We start from the raw sequence: 21,145 nt of genomic DNA, 5'->3' as shown, positions 1-21,145 counted from the left end.
ATTTTAAAAATTTGAAATTAATTTGATTAAAATAAAAAATATGTAGATTTTTTTGTGAAAACTTAAAAAACATATATTATTTTGTTAATGATATTTTTTTTATTTTTAGTTAATTTGTTGGTGCTAATACTTATATATATGATAAAAATAATTTTTCTGATATATAAATTTATCCTATTTTGATTTTATAAAATATATGATATAATAATTATATATGAATTGATAAATAATATTTAATTAATTCTGATTTGTGATCCGATTAATCATTCTGATTAATCCTCAATTATCCGATTAATCTCTGGACATTGTCTTCGCAAACTAAGTCTGATTCCTATTTTTTACAACACTAGATTTTGGATTATAAAATTGGGAACATGGATTGTATTTTATGATTCTTGACCCATGATGTCCGATAATCCGATTAATTTTTCGACATTACATTCATCGACTAAGTCTGATTACTACTTTTTATAATACTGGATTTTGGATTATGAAATTGGGAACATAGATTATATTTTATGATTCTTGACCAATAGTCATCCCTATGCATATTTAACTGGAAAAAAATATGATTTATTATATATTTTATTTAATACAGTAAGGAGAACATTTACAATTAATCAATATAGAGGGACTTAAGAAATAATATTATTTTTTTATAAAATATATATCTGTATTTATATTACGTAAATGATGTCGAGATAATAATACTTAAATTTATATATTAATAAAATTATTTATTATTTATATTTAAGAAATTTAAGAAAATAACACTCAGAAATGCTGGTACTTGCTAATGGTAAAGTTAAAACAAACACACACACACAATACATGGTATATAAATATAAAAATCATATAACAGTCTCACAACTCGTACCTGACTCAGTAATTCTCTCTCTATCACCCCCTCCCTCTCTCTCTAAACATTTCTCCCAATCGACCCAGACGTCGAATCCCTAGATCCCTCCTTGCCGAAATTGACAACTTACGGGCGCAGATCAAAATCAAGATCTTGAATTACATTAATCGGCTGAGTCGTCAGATCGACCTCAATTTCGCATGTGGATCTGTTGAATCGATTAGACAAATATCATATTGGAATGGCAGGGGGTCCTAATATGGAGCAATTCGAATTGTATTTTAGGAGAGCGGATATGGATCAGGACGGTCGGATCACTGGACCCGAAGCTGTTGCTTTCTTTCAAGCCACTAATCTTCCCAAACAAGTCCTTGCTCAGGTTCTCTCTCTCTCTCTCTCTCTCTCTCTCTCTCTCTCTCTCTCTCTCTCTCTCTCTCTCTCTCTCTGTCTCATCTATTTTTTTAATATCATTCAGTTTTTGATTGAACTATGTCTTCCACTTGAATGATACCATCGGCCTTGAATGATACTATCGGCTTTCACTTAAGTGCCTACACCTGCTTTAAGTGAAATCTTATTGTTCGGTAATAATATTTGACTAGGAGCTACACTTTCCGCTTCTGTCATTTTTAAGCTTGCTCAAATTTTGTAATAAAGAATATATAAGGTTTAAGGAATATTTGCATAGGGCACTATTTCATATTCGGTTCTTTCTCTGTAATTCTGTGGATGATCGAGTTGGATAATAGGTTTTTCCTTGCATTCCATGCTAAAATTTTGAAATATACTCTAAGTCAGAATTTGGTATTGTCGAAATGGTACTTGGCATCAGGCGTTCTGGTCAATTTGTCACACAAAGTTTCCAAGTAATTTGCATTCTTATTACTATTGTATATGTTAGCCCATCACTCTATGTAACTGATCTGATGGTTTTACAATTTATCATCAACTTGCTCTATATGATTATCACAGAATTAATTGCGGAGGATTGATATTTTATCTTATACTCAGAGTCCATAAGTAGTATGCCTAAGTAAGCTGCAAGTAACCGAAATCTGGTTGTGTTAGGCTGAATCTGTATTATGAGAAATCAAGCTGTTGCTAGAGCATTCAGTTTCATGTTAAAAGTAGTTAGTGCCAACCATAGAAAAGGCTCGTTGGCATTTAAAGTACCTTCTGTTAGATAATAATGCTGTTCAGTTTTAAATTCCACAGGTTTCAGGCAACTCGATAATTTTTTTTTGTCCTCTTTGTGTTTTTTTGGGTCCTCTATGAGTGTCGGTCTCCAGCTTTGTTATGGCAGCCACCTCTGATTGCTAAGTGATCTAGTTGCATACTAATAACATAATAGTCAACCCCAACATAAATGCAAATGTACATGCCACATTTATTTCTCTAATTAGAACATAAGCTATTGTAAAATTCTTTTATGTATGCTGATGAAGTATACATATGCGACTCAAATGGTTTCTTTTTTATGTGTATTAATGTTCATACTAAAACTTGCTCTTGGCCCTATACAGATATGGACACATGCTGATCAAAATAAAACCGGTTTCCTTGGCCGATCAGAGTTTTATAATGCTCTTAAACTTGTGACTGTGGCTCAAAGTAAGAGAGATCTAACCCCGGACATAGTGAAAGCAGCATTATATGGGCCTGCTTCAGCTAAGATTCCTGCACCGCAAATAAATCTTGCTGTTCTGCCGATGCCTCACCCAAATATGAGGGCTGGCACCCCCTCCCAGCAGTTTGCTGGAACTGCCCCAGTGACGTATCAAAATACTGGCACTAGAGGTTCACAGGGTTTTCCACCTCAACAAAACCAGGGGTTTTTACCTCAGCAAAGCCAGGGTTTTCCGCCTCAGCAAAACCCTGGTTTTCCACCTCAGCAAAACCAGGGTATGAGACCACCGCGTCCCCTGCCGCCTGACAATGTACAATCACAGCAGGGTGTTACAACTCAACAATGGCCTGGTGGAGGTACTATGGCAATGTCATCTAATCTACAAAGTTCAAGTATTTCCACTGACTGGCTGAGAGGAGGAACAGGTGGCCCACCTGCTGCAGTAACTTCTCAAGTTCCTTCAAGTGGAAGTAATGCTTTCTCAATGCAAGGGGGACTTGGACCGGCAACATCAGGATCAGTAGCATCACCACTGCCTGGAGTGCAGGCAACTACTACTTCGTTGCCGCCTTCTTCCACTAAACTGAGTGATTCAGCCCCAACTGCTAATGAGGTGGGAGCTAAGGATTTGAAGACAATAACAAATTTAGGAAACGGCTTTGCATCAGACCCGGTGTTTGGAGATGTGTTCTCTGCAGCCTCAGTTCAAGTAAGACCAAATTCTCCAGTTCCTGCTTCTTCAGCAAACAGTTTACCAGTCTCATCCGCCATTGTTCCTGCCTCTACTGGACCCCAAACTACAGCCAGGCCAAGTCTAACCGGGCCTCTGCAAAGTGCACCTGCTCAGGTTCTGACCGGAAGTCAGAATCAGCATCTTCAGTCTTCTATGAAAGTTAATCAGCAAGTTTCTGTGCAAACAGCCAATGCATACACTGTGGGTGGTAGAAGTTCTGCTTCCGGCCAACCTAATGTACAATGGCCGAAAATGACCCAGGCAGCTGTTCAGAAGTACAGCAAAGTGTTTGTGGAAGTAGACACTGATAGAGATGGAAAAATCACCGGAGAACAGGCACGCAACCTGTTCTTAAGTTGGAGGTTGCCAAGAGGTAGAATATGTTATAATACTTTCCTTTGATCTTGCTTGGTATCTGTTTTCCCTTAATTAAATAAACCAAACTTTTTGTATATGCATAATTGCCTTCATCGTTTCTGACTATGATATTGTAACTATTGAAAGGTTAGTAGCTATCGAGTTATTTCTTGCTGTTGAAAATAAATGGAATAGCTGTTGTTTTAGGTGAATGAACCTGCAATCACGGGGTCACATTATCATTCATAAAAATATGCTCATCTGGTGTTAGCAATTAGAAGATGTGATTTATTTCTTTACTTTCCTCACCCTTTCTCTCGTTTGACATCACATTCCTCTTTTAAATGTCATCATAATGTTTGCAACTATTTGCTTTGATTTCTGCAAGATAACTGCTTTGTGTGTCCCTAATGCGCTACCAGAACCAATTCAGCTTTACAATGGCTCGTAAAACTAAGATTTCTAATTTTAAATTGACAGCTTGACACGTTAGATATCACTAAGGGTTCTCTGTAAGCGTGAATGATACTATATTAAGTAATTTGCTCTTCTATAACCTTGATCAGTCAGGAGGCCTTTAGCGGGAAATACTATATCTAACACCTTGAGTGAAATTCTTAATACAGAAGTGAGAAAAATTATAGTGGTTGATAGTGACTGAGGATCATATCAATTGAATACATGCTATGTCGACATTGTCATTTATTTTTTGTCTATATTTGAAATGATGGTTCCCTGTATTTGTTGAAGTGAATGGATGGTAGTCAGTGGGAAATTGGCATCGCTTGCTGAGTGGGTAATAGTGTCTGTGAATAGGTAATAGTGTCTGAGTAGGTAATAGTGTATCTCTATAAATTCATATTGAGACCGGATATGTAAGTACATAGCCTTCTGCAAATCTCTTGTGGTCTACTAACAAGACAACACACACACACACACACACACACTCACTTTTATATGTGTGTGTGTGTGTGTGTGTGTGTGTATAACACCAACTAGGGTATAATAATATGAAATATTATATATTTTATATCTGTTTTAGTTCTTCCATTGTAAATAAAGTTGTATCTGGTTCAACATAAATTTTACTGTTGGACAACAGATAATTTAGAACTCAGTTTATTTATGTGTTTAACACTCATTAAACAAAATTCAATTTTCATAAGAAATATTACAATTTTTTAGTGAAGTAGTAATTGTTTTTCAATTAACTGCAAAAATAGCAATTATAATAAATATGGTTCAAAAAGTTTGTGAGTTGTAAACATAAAAAGTTTGTATCTGAACTTCCCCACATATAGAAATGCATACTAGCATATGCATTGCTTCAGACAGCATTCAGGTTTTAGAGCAATTGACATATGCTTCTACCTTATATACTTTACCATACTTAAGGTGATAGCTAACTTAAATTACCCTAAACGCTTAACTAGAATCTAATATTTTTTAATATATTGTTGCCAGTTCTGTAAAATTGTGATGTGATTTACGGTTTAAATCAGAACTTTAGTGGCAAATCTGTCAATTTGTTTTTTCAAGTTCCAAAGAAAATGGTCACTGTTAGGAGAAATATGAATGTTGCAATATTGGATTAGGAATTATCTATAAACCATTTTTAGTGTTCTTTTATTCAAATTTGGACCTGGAACAAACCATGGGTTTTGAACTCTCTTTCGAGGTGCTAGGCTGGATTTAGACCAATAATTATATTGGGCTCTAATTATGCTTTCTATTTTGTAATTATGCCAGAGATCTTAAAGCAGGTCTGGGACTTGTCTGATCAAGATAATGACAGTATGCTTTCTTTGAGGGAATTTTGTATTGCCCTCTATCTTATGGAGCGGTATAGGGAAGGCCGCCCTCTTCCACCAGTGCTCCCAAATAACATTATTCTTGAAGATACACAGTTTCCGGCTACAGGTCAATCTGCTGCTGGATATGGAAATGCATCTTTGCGACATAATCCTGGTAAAGTTTCAGATCAAGCGCCCTTTTAAGATCATTATTTTTTCACATATGTAATAATCTTTCATATTACTATACTTGAGTTAGGTATGCAACAAATCCAAGAGATGCCTGGTCCACGTCCAGTTGCCCCTGCAGTTGGAGGTAGGCCTCCTAGACCAGTTCCTGTTCCAGCCTTGCAGCCTGATGAAGAGAATGTGCAGCGCATTCGGCAAAAGAAAAAACTTCCCGAACTTGAAAAGCATCTAGTGGACCAACTTAGTACAGAAGAGCAAAATTCGCTGAATTCGAAATTCAAAGAGTTAACTGAGGCAGATACAAAGGTTTTTTTCTAGTTTATTTCTCTGTTTTTATAGTGTGGTCCTTGAAAATAACAAGTTTATACTGTTAGATCCTTGCTTGGATCTTGGGGCTGATAGTCGCGCAGGAACAACTTGGGTGGGTTATTAGTTGTTACCATGGTTTCATACTGAAATCATCTGATGTTTATCAAAAGTTTTTATGCTAGTACTTTTTAGTACCTTCATGAGAAGTAATATATACTAGTGTATGACAAGACAAACAAAGTCTTTTCTGGTCGAGTCTATTTCTTGTAATAAAGATCATTTTTATATACATTCTTATGAAATAATAAAGTTTTCAGAAATAAATTCATATACCGTCCTTACATAGATAATTTTAGGATAGTGGGGATTAAGCGATAGTGTGAGAAGATGGCTTCCCATTGGCACAATTTTTAGCAGTTGGGTTTCATCAGGTGAGCACATCGTAGATCATAATTTTTTCATTGACAGAGTGATGGAGGGGGATGTTAAGAAAAGGATAAAGAAGCATTTCTACTATGGAGTGTATAGATGCTATATATATATATATTTTTTTTTTATTTTTTAACAACCACAAGGAAACACAACTTCATTCTTTGGATTGGGTAATGAGAAGTAAGATCACAGCATCACAGGTATGATTGCACAGATAATAAATAGAGACAAGACCACAGGTTACTTTAGAGAGATACATGGAAATAATTTGTGCGCATGTGTCACTTGAAGTATGTTTTTAAGTCAATTTTCTGCTGAAGGATTCCTTTAGTTAACCTAGATGTTGATGTGTTTCGTAGTTGTGTATCGTTGACCTAATGTGTAATGTGTGGTATAGAATTATATCTATGAACAAATTCTACCTGAAGAGCATCCATGGCGTACCTCGATTAGAAGTAAACTTCGTTAAGCATAATGAACAACAAAGAAATAGTGACATAAATATCGTTTTTATGTAAAGAATAGAAATAGCAGAAATGTGGGGTGCTGGAGAAAAATGACTTGTGCTTAATACATTGTTGAAGTTGTCGATGCATACTGTTTTTCTAGCTCATGACCAGTATATGGTTGCTCTCCCTTCATATATACTATCATCTCCATATATTTTGATGTTCCTTGAATTTGTGAGCTCCTCAATGACCAACTCTGAGGTTTATACTTTATTTTGAAGTCCTTTCTGTTCTATGGGTTTTAACTGTCTAATTGACCTCTTCCCATTGTGTATAGGTAACTGAGCTGGAAAAAGAAATAATGGAATCAAGAGAGAAAATTGAGTTTTATCGTACCAAGATGCAGGAACTGGTGGGTGTCATATTTTTCATGAAGCTTAATTTTCTTAATTTATCCTATAATTCTTTGGCCCACACAACAGTCTTGTTGCTTGAATTAATTAAACCAAGTTAGACTCTCTTTCTCTTTTTTAATTCCCTTGTCGAGCTTGTGTTCAACTGCATGTTTGGTTGAAGGATTTCTGTCTTGGACTGCATTTGATTTATAGTTAAATGTAATCACTTTATATAGAGTGTTTTATGAATTGACTTCTCTATAAAGTGAAATAATGTCATAGATGTATTTTGAATCCAGAGTAGGAAATTTATCTATTTGGAAGGGTATAAGAACAATGAGAGCCAAAAGTGTAAATAAGAATCAGTTTACTCTTTTCCTATGTAGGAGTTAAATTATTACTACTAGAGTCTACAGTACTAATCATATTGTGATGTCATCAACTTGAAAATTTGCAGATTGTGGTTTAGGTCTTTTTGATCAATTCATGACATCTTAAATTGAATTCATTAAAATTTTTTTAATGATGTTTTCTCTGTTGTGGCTGTCTGATATACTACAATTTTGGGCCAGATATTATACAAAAGTAGATGTGACAGCCGACTTAATGAGATCACTGAAAGGGTCTCCGCTGACAGACGGGAGGTATTTCTTCACTTCAAGATGTAGGATGGACCCATTTTCAAGTTTACATCAAATGAACTCATTGGATTGACTTGGTTATAGGTTGAGGTATTAGCAAAGAAGTACGAGGAGAAGTACAAGCAATCTGGAGATGTAGCCTCTAAATTGTCTATTGAGGAGGCCACATTTCGAGATATACAGGTATATTATATGCTACAACATGGTTGAGTGGTGAACTTGAAATTACATACATCTCTCCAAAACTTTTCTCAGATGTTTTAGATCGTACTGGTTTTTTGTAGGAGAAAAAAATGGAGCTTTATAGGGCAATCGTTAAGATGGATCAGGAGGGTGGTGCTGATAAGATTCAGGTATTTTCCGTGACCAATCGCTTTTTTGAATTAAAACTCTTGAACAGTTAAGTCCAATATTTCTACCTACCTAGGTTCATGCCGATCGTATTCAGTCGGATCTTGAAGAGCAAGTGAAAACCTTGAATGAGCGCTGCAAGACTTATGGATTGCGGGCCAAACCAACTTCTTTGGTTGAGCTTCCTTTTGGTATCTACTTTGGCACAATAAGTTGATCCTGGATAAATGATATATGTATTATTTGTTGTAGCTGTTCTAATTATGTGTTCTTTATATACCTGTTTCATCCTAATTTGTGGTTATTTGCCGCGAGCACTGTTATCAAGAATCATGCGTCACCATGGAGATGCTGCAAATGCCATGTGCAACTGCATGTAAACTAGGCGTTGACATGATTTTGATATTTCGTTGTAGGCAATGTGATAGGACACAGCTACTTAGCTAGTTGTCAGTCGATGCCTTGAATCCGTGGATCGTATACAGCCCTAACCTGACCCTAGGTGATCTCAGATATGATAATTAGACTATCAAACATCAGACAAGCCTTAATTTTCTTAAAACAAAATGTGTCGGCAATTTAGCAGTCAGCATGAGTATGGGAAAATGATAAGAAAGATACCAACGAACGGAGAGACTCGCTTACTCAAGATATTTTTACAGTTAGCCATGTTCATTTTTCAGTCGCGAGTTAGATTTTAATTTCCCTTCCCAGTTTTTTTTTTCGTTATAAAAATATGTTGCCAAGTATCAGAACAGCTTATACACAAGTCCCAGTCTCCAGATTCAAATGGTATTCGTGGAGGCTATTTGATTAGTGCAGTAGGATTTAGTTTTTTGTTAAACGGGCAAGTAAGTAAGAGATTGCTTTAGAGGCAATATATTATTAACTTCACCCCACAGGGATGCCATGGAGGGCGCTCTGCCATCATAGCATACAACATTGGGAGTGTCATTACCATGAGCAATAGAATGTGCACATCCATTAACAATTTAAGTTGGAAAATTAAGGGATGGTATGACGGTCATTCTTTAATCTTTTTATGTACCAATTTATGCTAGTTCTCCATATATACTTAGATCAAACTGCATCCAGGTTGAGATATATATATAGAGTAGGGTACAGTGATGAACTAGAGAAATTAGATAACTGTACGAACCAAAGGTTTGGAACTTTTACTATGCGGTGCTAGGGCAAATTTGATTGTGCAGAAGCAGAACTTCGGTTGTCTCCTGTTCTCATTTCAACCAAAGCCTGTATATAGCTATATTTGAATCTTGTTCTTCTTGATTGTGTTTATATTTTGTAGTTGGTGATGGCTAAAGGTTTTGTTTGCATTCCTTGTAAGTGTAGAATCTGGTGCATGTGCGGATGTGCATCAAGTAGTATTTCAGTAGAGAATATACCCCCCCACCCCCCACCACCAACCATGCCCCCCACCAATAAAGATGGCTTCTGCACAAATTGTTTTATTGTAGTTGAGCCTTATTCTTGTCAAGTTATGAACTGCATTAATTTAGTTTACCTCTATAAATTAATATCCGTCTGTTACAATTTTATTTTTGATAATCTTTTTTATATGAATGCGACAAGGTTGGCAACCTGGTGTCCAAGAAGGAGCTGCTGACTGGAATGAAGAGTGGGATCATTTTGAAGATGAAGGTATATATAGTTATCTGCATTAAGTCTAATGACCAATATTTGTTGTGAGAGAGTCTCATGTAGTAAGCTCAAAAGCTGTCGATGATAGTTCTCTTGTAAAGTAGCCTGAGATTCTGCTATGCAAACGATCTTATGAATTGAAGCTGTAGTGCATTATATTTATTTTAGATTTGAGAAAGCAGCTCTAATTTTATGTAATTTTGAGAAAAAGTTGGCCTTTTGTAGGTTTTGAGTTTGTCAAAGAGCTCACTCTCGATGTGAAAAATGTGATAGCCCCTCCGAAATCCAAAGCTCCATTGGTTCGAAAAGAAACATCTCAGGCAAATGAGAGGATACCCGAACCATCCTCTAATATTAGTGAAAAATCAGAAAATCTACACGATGGAGAAATGAACCCCGACCATGAATCTGAACATACCCACAAAGAAGATAACTTAGCAAGAAGTCCACTTCATAGCCCATCTAACAAGAATGCTGTCAAAAGCCCATCTAAAGACTTTCAAGATTCCCCATCTAAGAAAGGTTTTAATTCAGATGGTTCACCTCACGCTACAGATATGCAGAGGTAGGGCATTTGATATCTGTAATTGTGTAGTTTACCTGCGCTGTAATCATCATGCTATTTCTTTGAGCATCTTTTCTAGGTTCTATTAGTTATTTAGTTGTATTTTTTTATTCACCAGAAATACGTATATACTCTGTTGCAGTGAACAAGGGGGTGCCGAACCTGTGCTGTCCGAGGATAGAAGATTTGATGAACCAGCCTGGGGCTCATTTGACACCCACTATGATACAGATGCCGGGTGGGACTTTAATATTGACGCGGCCAAGGTAAGTGCAAAACTACTTCTGCATGTTTCATATTTCTTTGTTACTGTATAAATTAGCAAAAATTCACCAGGAGGTAGATGATGCTGAATGTTGACTGTCATGACCCTACCCTTATTATTAGCGTTAAGATGGTGTTTTTTGATCTTCAAGACTATTTATAAATATTATCTGTTTATTATTAAATTTGAGGTGTCCCAGGAAAAGTTTCATAGTTAGCGTAAGAAAGTGAATTAACATATAGTAGTAGCTTGGCGATTAACAAAAGAAGGGTTTATAGGTAAGTTAGAGGGGACCTAGGAATGAGAGGAAGAACAGGGTAGATAACCGCAGGATAACGGGGGAGAGTGGAGTGAGAAAGATTTAATATTTTTTAATATGATAACTTGCATAGCATTGATATTAAGAATCAACACGCTGTACATATTATTTAATAATTACAAATTTACAACTGAAGGCATTTTCTTTCATTTGTTGGAAGTAAGCATGACTGCATAAAACTATGAAGAAAGCAAAAAAATCTCTCTTTTTTTTTTTTTGATTATAAGCAATTTATTGTATTGAAGAAATATTCTTAGACGGCTTTGAAGCTCCAACATCCTGAACGTCTGTGATATAAGATATATATCAGGACTTATTCAGAAATCTCTCTCACATTTAGTCTTTAAATTAGAAATGAACATTTTAATATAGTATCAGATGCAATGGTGGTCCTAATGTAGGAATTACCATCTATGCAAACACACACACACACAGACATACACACACACACACACACACACACACACACACACACACACACACACACATATATATATATATATATTATGTGTGTGTGTGCGTGTGTGTGTGTGTGTGTGTAGGTCATTGCTCAAAATAGAAAACCTTTGAAAGGACAAAGAACACTTTAGAATTTAATATAGAATCTCATCGAAAACCTGAACTATATTCTAATTTTAAGCTAATTAATATGTTATTATGAATAATAATATCACATGTTTAACAGTAAATATGAATTAAAAATAACATGATTTATGTAAAAATAATAGTGCAATATATATATATATATGTGTGTATATATATATATACATACACATATATATACTAATTTTTTCACCCAAGCGTGTGCCAACTCTACTCCTAGAGCTTGGCCCAGCAACCTACCTGCAAAAAGGGTTAATAACAATCACACAGAATCACAAGAGCCACGAGATACGTGAAAACCCCAACCTTTTGTTACTTCAAGAAGGCCCTGACATCTGGGCCTACTATTCTTATACAATGGAACAGCTACCCCCACTAACTGCTTGTAATACAAGAGCACCTCACTACAAATCTCTCTCTCTCTAGAACTCAATATAGCTCTCTCTGTATTTTCTCTCACTTCTCTTAACAAGTGATTTATGAATTGTTCCTCCTTTGGCGAGGCTCTAATAGGCCTGGGGTGGATTGAGTGGGGCCGGAGATGGGCCCTAGGTGGGTGATGTCATCTAGGGGTGGGTGATGACATATAGAGGGTGGGTGATATTTAGGGTGGTTTCTCTTGGCTTGCATTTTAGTGGTTTGTATTTGAGTAATTGTCTGTATATATGTGTATATAATATATAAATATATATGTGTGTGTGTGTGTGTGAATGTTTGCTTGTTCTCTTGTATTAATATGGTACTCCATCCCAAATTAGTAGTCATTTTGACTTTTTGCATGTATTTTAAGGTGCATAGAAAATATGGTTCCTTAAATTATTTTTGAATAGAAGTTTAGTATTTATATTTCTATTCAAAAAAGAAAAATCTGAATTAAGTAGCGGAGCTATATTATTTTCACCAATTTGGGACAGAGGAAGTACTAAAATTACAAAAAATGATGTTCTATCTCTCTTACTTTGTACCATACTGTTCTTGTAGGATTCAGATATCGAGAGACACAGTGAAGCTTCATTATTCGGTCCTGATAGCTGGGGTCTAAACCCTATAAGAACAGAGTCCAACGATGTAGATAATGTATTCCAGCAGAAGAGTACATATGGCTTTGCAGATTCTGTTCCAGGCACCCCTATGTCCATTTATGGGGCCACACCCCACACAGATAACTTGTTTGAGAAGAAGAGCCCATTTGCCTTCACGGATTCTGTTCCAAGTACCCCCATGTCAAGTTATGGTAACTCACTTTACTCAGATAATATGTTCCAAAAGAACAGCACATTTGGGTTTGCAGATTCCGTTCCAAGCACTCCGATGTATAATTCTGTGAACACCCCTAGAAGATTCGACGAGGGTTCAGAAGATCATTCTTTTGACCTCTCAAGATTTGATTCCTTTAACGAAGGTGGTATCTTTCCATCACGGGAGTTTTCAAGGTTTGATTCAATGAGCAGCACTAGAGATTCTGATAATGACCATGGTTCATATGCACCACGCGAGTCCTTCGCAAGATTCGACTCCTTCCGAAGTACTGCAGATAGTGAGTACAATCCTGTCTTTCCAGCTCATGATTCATTTACGAGGTTTGATTCCATACGCAGTACTAGAGACAGTGAATATAATCAGGGTTTCCCATCATTTGATGACACAGATCCATTTGGATCAAGCGACCCATTTAAGATATCAGTTGGGAGTGAAACTCCAAGGAGAGAAACTGATAGTTGGAAAGCTTTTTAGTGTGTTGAATCATTTTATCACCTCGTGCTTATGCAGTCTCTTGTTCCTGTGTGGTTTGGCAGTATAGTGTGACGTTAGCTTTTATTTGATTGAATTATGCAACAATGAGATAAGGTCTAGTGGGATTATTCCCGTGTATTTTAAATTTTGTTTTGAATAATTATGTTCTGTTAATCATTTGTTAATTATATAGAGGTATGAATTTTTGTGTAAAATTCTCGCACTTTAGTCAATTTGTGAAAAGATGATATTCAATTTATAAATGGATGAAGATTTATCCAAGTTTGAGTTAGAAAAGAGTTTGAAGGTTGTATATAAGGCAGACAAATATGTGAATTGACTCACACTTAGCAAATTGTGCTTGATCTTTTCAACCAATGGTACATCCTTAATTATAATATTTCCATTTATTAGACAACCATTTCCTTTGGTGAAACCTTTGTTGTTGTCTCTAAAGGTAACTAAAGAGCCTGCTTTCTCCTCAAACTATGAAAGAAGCGCTTTGTTAACAGTCATGTGTCTAGAAAATCCACTATCAATGACCAATTTGACACTTTTCATTTTGCGCTGCTTACAAGAAATAATTTAGAGTTTTGTTAGGAATTCAAGCAAGTTTGGGTTTTGTCTTCTTTACAGAAACATCATCATCAGAATTTTTATCTTTCTTCTTGTCTCAATTTTCGTCAACTGTTTAACTCCAGTTTTCTCAGGATTCAACATTTGTTTTCTTAAGCTTAGTTGCATCAACTAAATTAGAAGTTGCTTTTCTTTAGTTGAACTGGCTTCTTCTTTCTTTTCTTGGCTAATGCAGCTCTTAATCCATTCATTCTCAAATTGAAACAACTTGTCATCACATTTTTGTTGCAAGGCATGCCATCAAAATTTTCACTAATAGGATAAGGTTTATCATTGAGTGACAAGTTGTACTTGCATTGACGGGCCTTGCTTTCTTGAGCTGACTTATTAGACATGTGGCAAGTGATTTTCAGGAACCACGTTTTTGACCTTTCTTTCTTAAAGTAGCAATGTACTCATTGGTGTTGCACTCGCAAAACCGAACCAGAACTGAAGAACCGAACTGAATCGTGTAAATTCGGTCCGGTTTGGTTCCATTTTTTTCAGAATTTCGGCCTATTCGGGTTTTTTTCGGTTCGGTCCGGTCCTTTTCTAAAAAATTTCAGTCCGGACCGAATAAACCGAACTATTTATATTAATATATTTAAATATAATATAGGCTTAATGACCTTTTAGCCCTTGAAGTTTGGGTGGAAGTTCCGATGCGGCCTCGAAGTTTAAAAACGTACCTTTCGACCCTCAAAGTATCTTTTTCGTACCTTTTAGCCCTTATGGCGTATACCGGTATATAACGGGATGGACAAAGTTGACATTTCACACGTGAGGGTTAAAAGGGGCATTAAACATTAAGGGTTAAAAGGAACATCTAATGTTTTTTAATGTATTCTTTAGGGGTTAAAAGGAACGAGATGTATACTTTAAGGGTTAAAAGGTACGCCCAAATTTTACCCCGAATATGAATTGTCAAGTTTATCCCCCGATTTATACCGGTATTTTTAAAAAGGGCTAAAAGGTACAACAAAGATACTTTGAGGGTCGAAAGGTACGTTTTTAAATTTCGAGGCCGCATCGGAATATCCACCCATACTTCGAGGGCTAAAAGGTCATTAAGCCTATAATATATGTTACTTACTTCACTTGTATCTTATCTAATATCTCACATTTACATTCAGCCGGCATGAGCAGCCTCACTTTCATAAACCATAAACCCTAATTTTGCCGGTTATTCAATCGATTCACAAATCAATTCGAGATTTAAGAATCTCCGATTCAAATTTAAAGATATCAGATCTCCAAGGTTCGTTGATATCCAAGGTTTGTTTCAATTGCGATTTAGTTAAGCTAGGTTTATTTTTGGTTTCCTGATTTTATATATACAGAGCTTGTAAATTTAAAAAGCTATAGCCTGAAACTTTAGTTTCGTATATGTTTCAGTAGCTAGATTACAGTAGACCAGCAGAAATGGTGTCTGGTGTTAGTCTCAAGGTGTGTCACCGGTGTAGGCAGCTTAGGGATGGGCATTGACCCCGCCCTACTCGACCACGATCAATCCCCGTCCCGTTCGGGTCGGGGATTTGGAGAATTTTTCGGGAGCGGGGCAGGGAACAAGGAAATTTTTATAAAAAATTTGGGGATTTGGGCGGGGTCGGGGATTTGTGTCCTCCGCCCCGATCCCCGACCCCGATTGTTTATATATATATAAATAATAATATATTTATATATTTTATAGTAAATAAATTAATAAAAATAGATACTTTTTATAATATTATTATAATTAAAATAATAATCTTTATTTTTATTGGTTGGCTATAATTATATTGTAATATAATATATTAATAATTTTAAAATTTTCTTTTTGTTAGGAATCAATAAGTTTAGATGATAACATAACACCTTGTAACTTGTTCAATCAGAAACTTTATCATTTCATCAGTTGTAATTGTTATATAATTTATCTTGAGATGCATCAACGGATGGATAGAATATGTTGACTAATTGTAAATATCCAATGCCATGTAATTTTGTCTAAGTGAAGGATGTTCAACGGATGAATCATAGTATTTCGACTGATGAAGGCCGTACTACTTTTGATGGATGAAGATCAAGAACCTTCAACTGCTAAAGCTGGTACAGTGTTCGATGGATGAAGTCTGCAAATGAATCGATGGATGAAGCATCTTTCAACGGATGAAGCAATAGCCGTTGAAAGTGACTGAAGCTTAATTCTGACAGATCACATGGATTGATTACACTAATTTGGACATGGTAGCCTATTTAGGACAATAAAGAAGAAATAGAAACACATTTGTTATATGCAATGCAACTTGGATTATTTGAGGAAGATCAGTCAAAGATGAAAACATTTCAGAAGACATGCATAAGACAAATGTGTTGTAGCAAGGTTTAGATTAGAGTTCAAATTTGTATCCTAGTTAACTTTGTAAACTTGGGATATATAACCAAGTTAGAAACAACAATAATTCTTTTTCGAAACATTAGCTAAGCTTGAGTGTTTTTGAGAGATCTAGTGTGGAACCAGCAGCTGTGAGAATTGTAATCAATCCGTATTTATTTTAAAATTTTAAAATAAGTTACATCGTTTATGTAATTAATAAATAAATTTTCAGATTCTAAATCTAGTTACATATTTTAAAAATTATTTTAATTTTTTTTACATCATTGTGTGTGTTTAGAAATAATTTCAAAATATAATACGTAAATTTTGAGGGTCACAGGGGGTAAAGTAACTGCTAGAAACTAATATACACACTGTTATCTCTCAAACAGTTAAAGTTAAAGGTAGATTTGGACAGAATAGTGACTAGGAGTTACAACTTGCACGAGAATGTTAAGTTTAGGGTGCATATTGCCACGTTTTAAAGTTCAGGTATTAGACTGCGTTTGGAGCAAACCTAGGGTTTACAAAGTGTAATTAACTCTAATTAAAATGATAATGATATTTAATGTTAGTAGATCATATTCGGTGGATCATAAACTATCCGGTTAAAAATTAGAAAGTATGATATTGGCTCATATTCAGTTCAGATCTGAACCCTTAATACTTGCGATCTATTTATATCTGAATAGTATGATCCCGGACCCAAATCTGGACAACCTAAAAATAATATGACCCGATGCTTGAGTAGACAGGTACCCGATATCACCTGGATCATTTCACACAACTCTATTACAAGTGCAACAAAAGAGCTATGGAGTACTATTTTTACAACATTATTCAACAAAACCCACCTATTACAATATTTTAAGAAAGTTACCAAAAATAATGGAATCCAAGTGATCTTCCGTTCTTTCTTGTTAAACTTCCAATTTCAAGTCATCTTGTTTCACAAAACAATATACTTTATTTAATAATTCCCTAATGAAAAAGTAGGGGAAGTGAACGGTAAATTCAGTTTATAAAATATTAAATTGTTAAATTACACTACATGATTCGTAAATTCCTAATCCCGAATTTCATTGAACACTAAGAAAGGTCAATTACAACATACGCTGCCCTAGAAACTTTGTCGTGACAATTGACATCTCATTTTAAGGCCTTACAATATAAGAAAGCAATACCAAAATTACTTGGAAATAAAAAAAGTAATCAACAATTCACGAGGGAGGAATCAAAATCATATGTGAAATCTAATAGACTCCAAATGAAGCATCAGCTGCAACAAGATCTCATTTCCTTCCACATCAGTGCCACCCAAGTTCCTGTATTATATAGAAAATGAGGGCATGCGATTTTCTCAGTCCTGGCATTATATGGAAAACATGGGCATGCGATTTTCTCAGTCCTGGCATTTATTTATAGGGTTTTATATCAAAGTGCTCACCGTTCTCGCCAAAAACTATCAAGTGACTATCTAATCTCCACGAAGACTCATTTTTGCCAATATAATCACTGTATATATCACTATGTAAAATCTTGAAAAATAATTAAGACAATCCTAATCAACTGATGATGTGTGAGCCACATGGATTACATACCATTTATTTATTACTTCCTCCGTTATTTATAAATAAAGGGTAGTACTCTCTGTTTTGAAATAAAGGTCGCTTGACTTTTTAGCGCACATTTCTAAGTCTTTAACCGCATAGCTAAAATCATTATTTTTATAATTTTCTTTTTATGAATTGTAATATTAATCATATATTTTTCTTCAATTTTTTAAAATAATGAATTTAACTATGCTGTCAAACGACTTCGAAGTACGTGTCAAAAGGTCAAACAACATATATTTCAAAACAAAGGGAGTGTTATATCAATGCACCATGTTTAATGATGCCTGTTGGACACCGCTATACCTCCCTAAAATACTTATTTTGATCAAGTATATAGGTTAGAAATAAAAAATAGAGCCCATCAAGATCTCAGGGAATCAAGCCAATGCAATACTATATTGTAGTTACTGCTACCAGTGTACTAACTTGTCAACTGAAACATAAAAATGAATTAAAAAATATATCAAGAGGAAATAGTTACCAGGAAGAATTGCATCTTGTTTTCTAAACCTTGCCAAAAGTCAGGTTTTAACATAGTCCATTCCACTGAGCTTCCTTTTATTAGAATTCGAAAAGAAGCATATTGAAGCCCATGACTTTTTCGGCTTAACTGGTTCTACATTCACATCCCTCTTTGCAACATATTCAGCCATGTATTGAACAATAGCCTGGGGAGCATATAAACTTTGATTTATACTTTGCGAATAAAAAACCAATTGTATAATAAAATTCTAATAACTACTACTACCTGAGCACCCATGTCAGTAACACTTCTTGGTGGCTCTTCCAGTGGGTTCCCTTCCACATTTAGGAAACGTAATTTTGATAGCATACTAAAAGAATCTGGAAGGATTCTTATCTGGTTATTGCTCATATTCAACTCTTCTAGCATCTTGAGATTTCCTATGGACCTAGGCAAGTACTGTAGATCAGAAAAATTGTTGCTTATGTCCATCTTTACAAGAGTAGTAGCCAAACATAAGCTCTCCGGCATAGAGCCTAACTCATTGAAACTAATATCAAGCTCTTTCAAATTTTCTAGAGATGCCATTGTGGTAGGCAGTCTACTAATATTATTATAGCGTACAGTCAATACTTCAAGAGATGCAAGATGTCCTACAGCTTCAGGAAGGGCTTTAAGGTGATTATAATCTGCACGGAGCTTCTTTAGAGAGGAACAATGAGCAATAGTATAAGGAAGTTCTTCGATGTTGTTAGTCTCAATATTAAATGTCTTTAGACTAACAAGTGACCCTATTGATTCAGGAAGAAAATGAAGGAGATTTGAGCTCAAATCAAAATCCTGAAGCCGAACCAATCTACCAAATGTAGCTGGCAATGATGTCAAATGATTTCCCCTCAGATTAAGAGACACCAAGCTAAGGATATCTCCAATTGTATCAGGGAGTTCAACCAGTTGGTTAGAATGCAAATCCAACTTTGTTAAAGATGAAAGCCCTCCAATTGTGGAGGGTAAAGCTGCAATCTTATTTTCTGATATATCCAATGTGGTCAAACTAGATAGCTTACCAATTGAATCTGGGAGCCATTCAATTTGTTCTATCAATTTACCCCGAAGATTAAGTTCATGTGTCTTCTTCCTGGCAGATACTTCAATTAAACTAGCAAACTTTATAAGACTCATTTTCTCTCCTTGACCTACCCAAAAACAGTCAAGGGACATAATTAAGACCACCATTTTGAAACTTGATCAAACATAAAATTTCGTACTTTCTTAATCTTCCTATAGTAATGTAATTAAACTACCACATACATCACATAATCGGGCACATGTTCGTACAAGCAAAAACAGAAAAAAATGAAGAAGAAATAAAACATTAGAGGTACCTGAAGCAATTACTGGTTTCAAACTAGAATCCACAATTTGGGGAGTGAAAACAACTTCAGATTGAGGCACACCTGCAATCCCATCACTAGATTTAGCCTTCTTCACATAACTATCATCTCTCGTAGACATTTGAGAAAAAACGTTGAAATCATCCATCTCATAAAACAAACTAAACGACCCTGAGCCCGAGCCTGTTGTTGTGGATGAATTAGCCTCAAAAGACCCAAAATTCGACAAATCAGTGGTGGAAACCGAATCAGCAGAATTCAAAGCAGAGACAATGGGGAAATTCAAACACATGGAAGCTCTCTGAATCATTTCATCAAACAGCAAGTGGACATTCTCAAGATCCAAGAGCCTAATAGCCTCTCTTCGCTGTTCCTTGCTTTGGAAAAAGACCAAATTCTTCTGCATTTCTTGCAAGATTAAGAAAAGCTCATCAGGTACTTGTGGGTTCTTAATTTGTTTAGCAATGGCCTGAAATCTTGATTCATCATCAGCTTCAACATTTAAAATCAACGACTTTGCAGCTTCAATTTCTTCAACTCCAGGTCTTTCGGGTAAGGATTTGTGAATTCTTGTAATTTCAGAAACCATCTCATCCATTGATAATACATCCATGAATAATGTGTGCATCTTTGTGGGTATGTACGTATGTGTAGGTGAGGTTGTGCATATAATATATATGATAACTGGTAGGTAATCTGAGAGAAACAAGAGAGAGAGGTCCGTTGTAAATTTTGGAAAGCTGGTTTCTTCATAATGCTGCTGCTGGCTTTTATTATTTCTATATATATTTATTTACTTTCCTTGTTTCTCCAAAAAAGTAGTGCTATATTAAGGTGATACACACGAGATTTAAAATCCTGTCCGAAATAAACGTACTACTGTTATATACATCCTTCGTTTTAAAAACTATACTTCTTTCTCCAGAAAGATTTTCCGATTCAGGTTTGAAAACACCTGGCTAAGAGAGCCTAACTTCCGGAAAGATGTTGCAGACTTCTGGCTAGACATGCCCTCTATGAATATCTTGCCTAAGCTCATCTCAGTTTCTGGTTTCATGGCCTGCTGGGGGAGGAATTTTTTTCATAAGTTCCGTGATAAAGTGAAAAATCAGAAGGAACTGGTTACCAGGCTGTCTGATCGTACTGATATAGTGGGAGTGGAACAATATTTCACTGAGAAGGAAAAACTTAACACACTGTTGCTACATGAGGAGACTTAGTGGAAGCAAAGAGCTAAAAACTACTGGCTAGCTGAGGGTGACGCCAACACAAAATTCTTTCATGCTACTGCTTCAGCAAGGAAAAAAATGAACCATATCACTTTTCTAGAAGATGAGAATGGGGAACAGACGTACGAGCATGAGGCCATGTGCGATATGGTGCAGAATTATTTCTCTGATGTTTTTAGTGGCAACCGG

At 35.6% G+C, this 21,145-nt stretch overlaps 2 protein-coding genes and 1 long non-coding RNA gene across 4 annotated transcripts; 2 read left to right on the top strand and 1 right to left on the bottom strand.

Moving 5' to 3' along the window:
* The first annotated feature begins 866 nt into the window (after window positions 1–866).
* On the top strand, window positions 867–13,498 carry LOC108222795 (actin cytoskeleton-regulatory complex protein PAN1). Its single transcript, XM_017396708.2, has 13 exons — window positions 867–1,238; window positions 2,383–3,592; window positions 5,326–5,544; window positions 5,629–5,864; window positions 7,086–7,160; window positions 7,716–7,787; window positions 7,869–7,967; window positions 8,069–8,137; window positions 8,212–8,326; window positions 9,729–9,797; window positions 10,023–10,362; window positions 10,505–10,628; window positions 12,531–13,498. Exons 1-13 carry the CDS (start codon window positions 1,101–1,103, stop codon window positions 13,281–13,283), a joined length of 3,519 nt encoding a protein of 1,172 aa, XP_017252197.1. The 5' UTR covers window positions 867–1,100; the 3' UTR covers window positions 13,284–13,498.
* Window positions 13,499–14,513: 1,015 nt separating this feature from the next.
* Window positions 14,514–16,344, top strand: LOC108220882 (uncharacterized). Its single transcript, XR_001806818.2, has 2 exons — window positions 14,514–15,173; window positions 15,895–16,344. It is a non-coding gene; the product is annotated as an uncharacterized LOC108220882 (long non-coding RNA).
* A 260-nt stretch (window positions 16,345–16,604) lies between these two features.
* Window positions 16,605–20,922, bottom strand: LOC108221095 (plant intracellular Ras-group-related LRR protein 4). 2 transcript variants are annotated; one of them, XM_064094483.1, is made up of 5 exons: window positions 20,683–20,922; window positions 19,719–20,316; window positions 18,619–19,529; window positions 18,352–18,538; window positions 16,605–17,579 (listed from the first exon to the last, which is right to left on the bottom strand). In XM_064094483.1, exons 1-4 carry the CDS (start codon window positions 20,782–20,784, stop codon window positions 18,392–18,394), a joined length of 1,758 nt encoding a protein of 585 aa, XP_063950553.1. In that variant the 5' UTR covers window positions 20,785–20,922; the 3' UTR covers window positions 16,605–17,579; window positions 18,352–18,391. The 2 variants fall into 2 exon arrangements, with proteins under 2 accessions (XP_063950553.1, XP_017250486.1); XM_017394997.2 differs by lacking the exon at window positions 20,683–20,922 and having other exon boundaries at window positions 19,719–20,623.
* Between the last annotated feature and the right edge of the window lie 223 nt (window positions 20,923–21,145).

Source organism: Daucus carota, chromosome 5 (assembly GCF_001625215.2).
Source record: "Daucus carota subsp. sativus chromosome 5, DH1 v3.0, whole genome shotgun sequence".
NCBI classification, from domain to species: domain Eukaryota; kingdom Viridiplantae; phylum Streptophyta; class Magnoliopsida; order Apiales; family Apiaceae; genus Daucus; species Daucus carota.
Note: the sequence above shows the minus strand (reverse complement) of the source record. Positions and strands in the feature narration are given on the sequence as shown.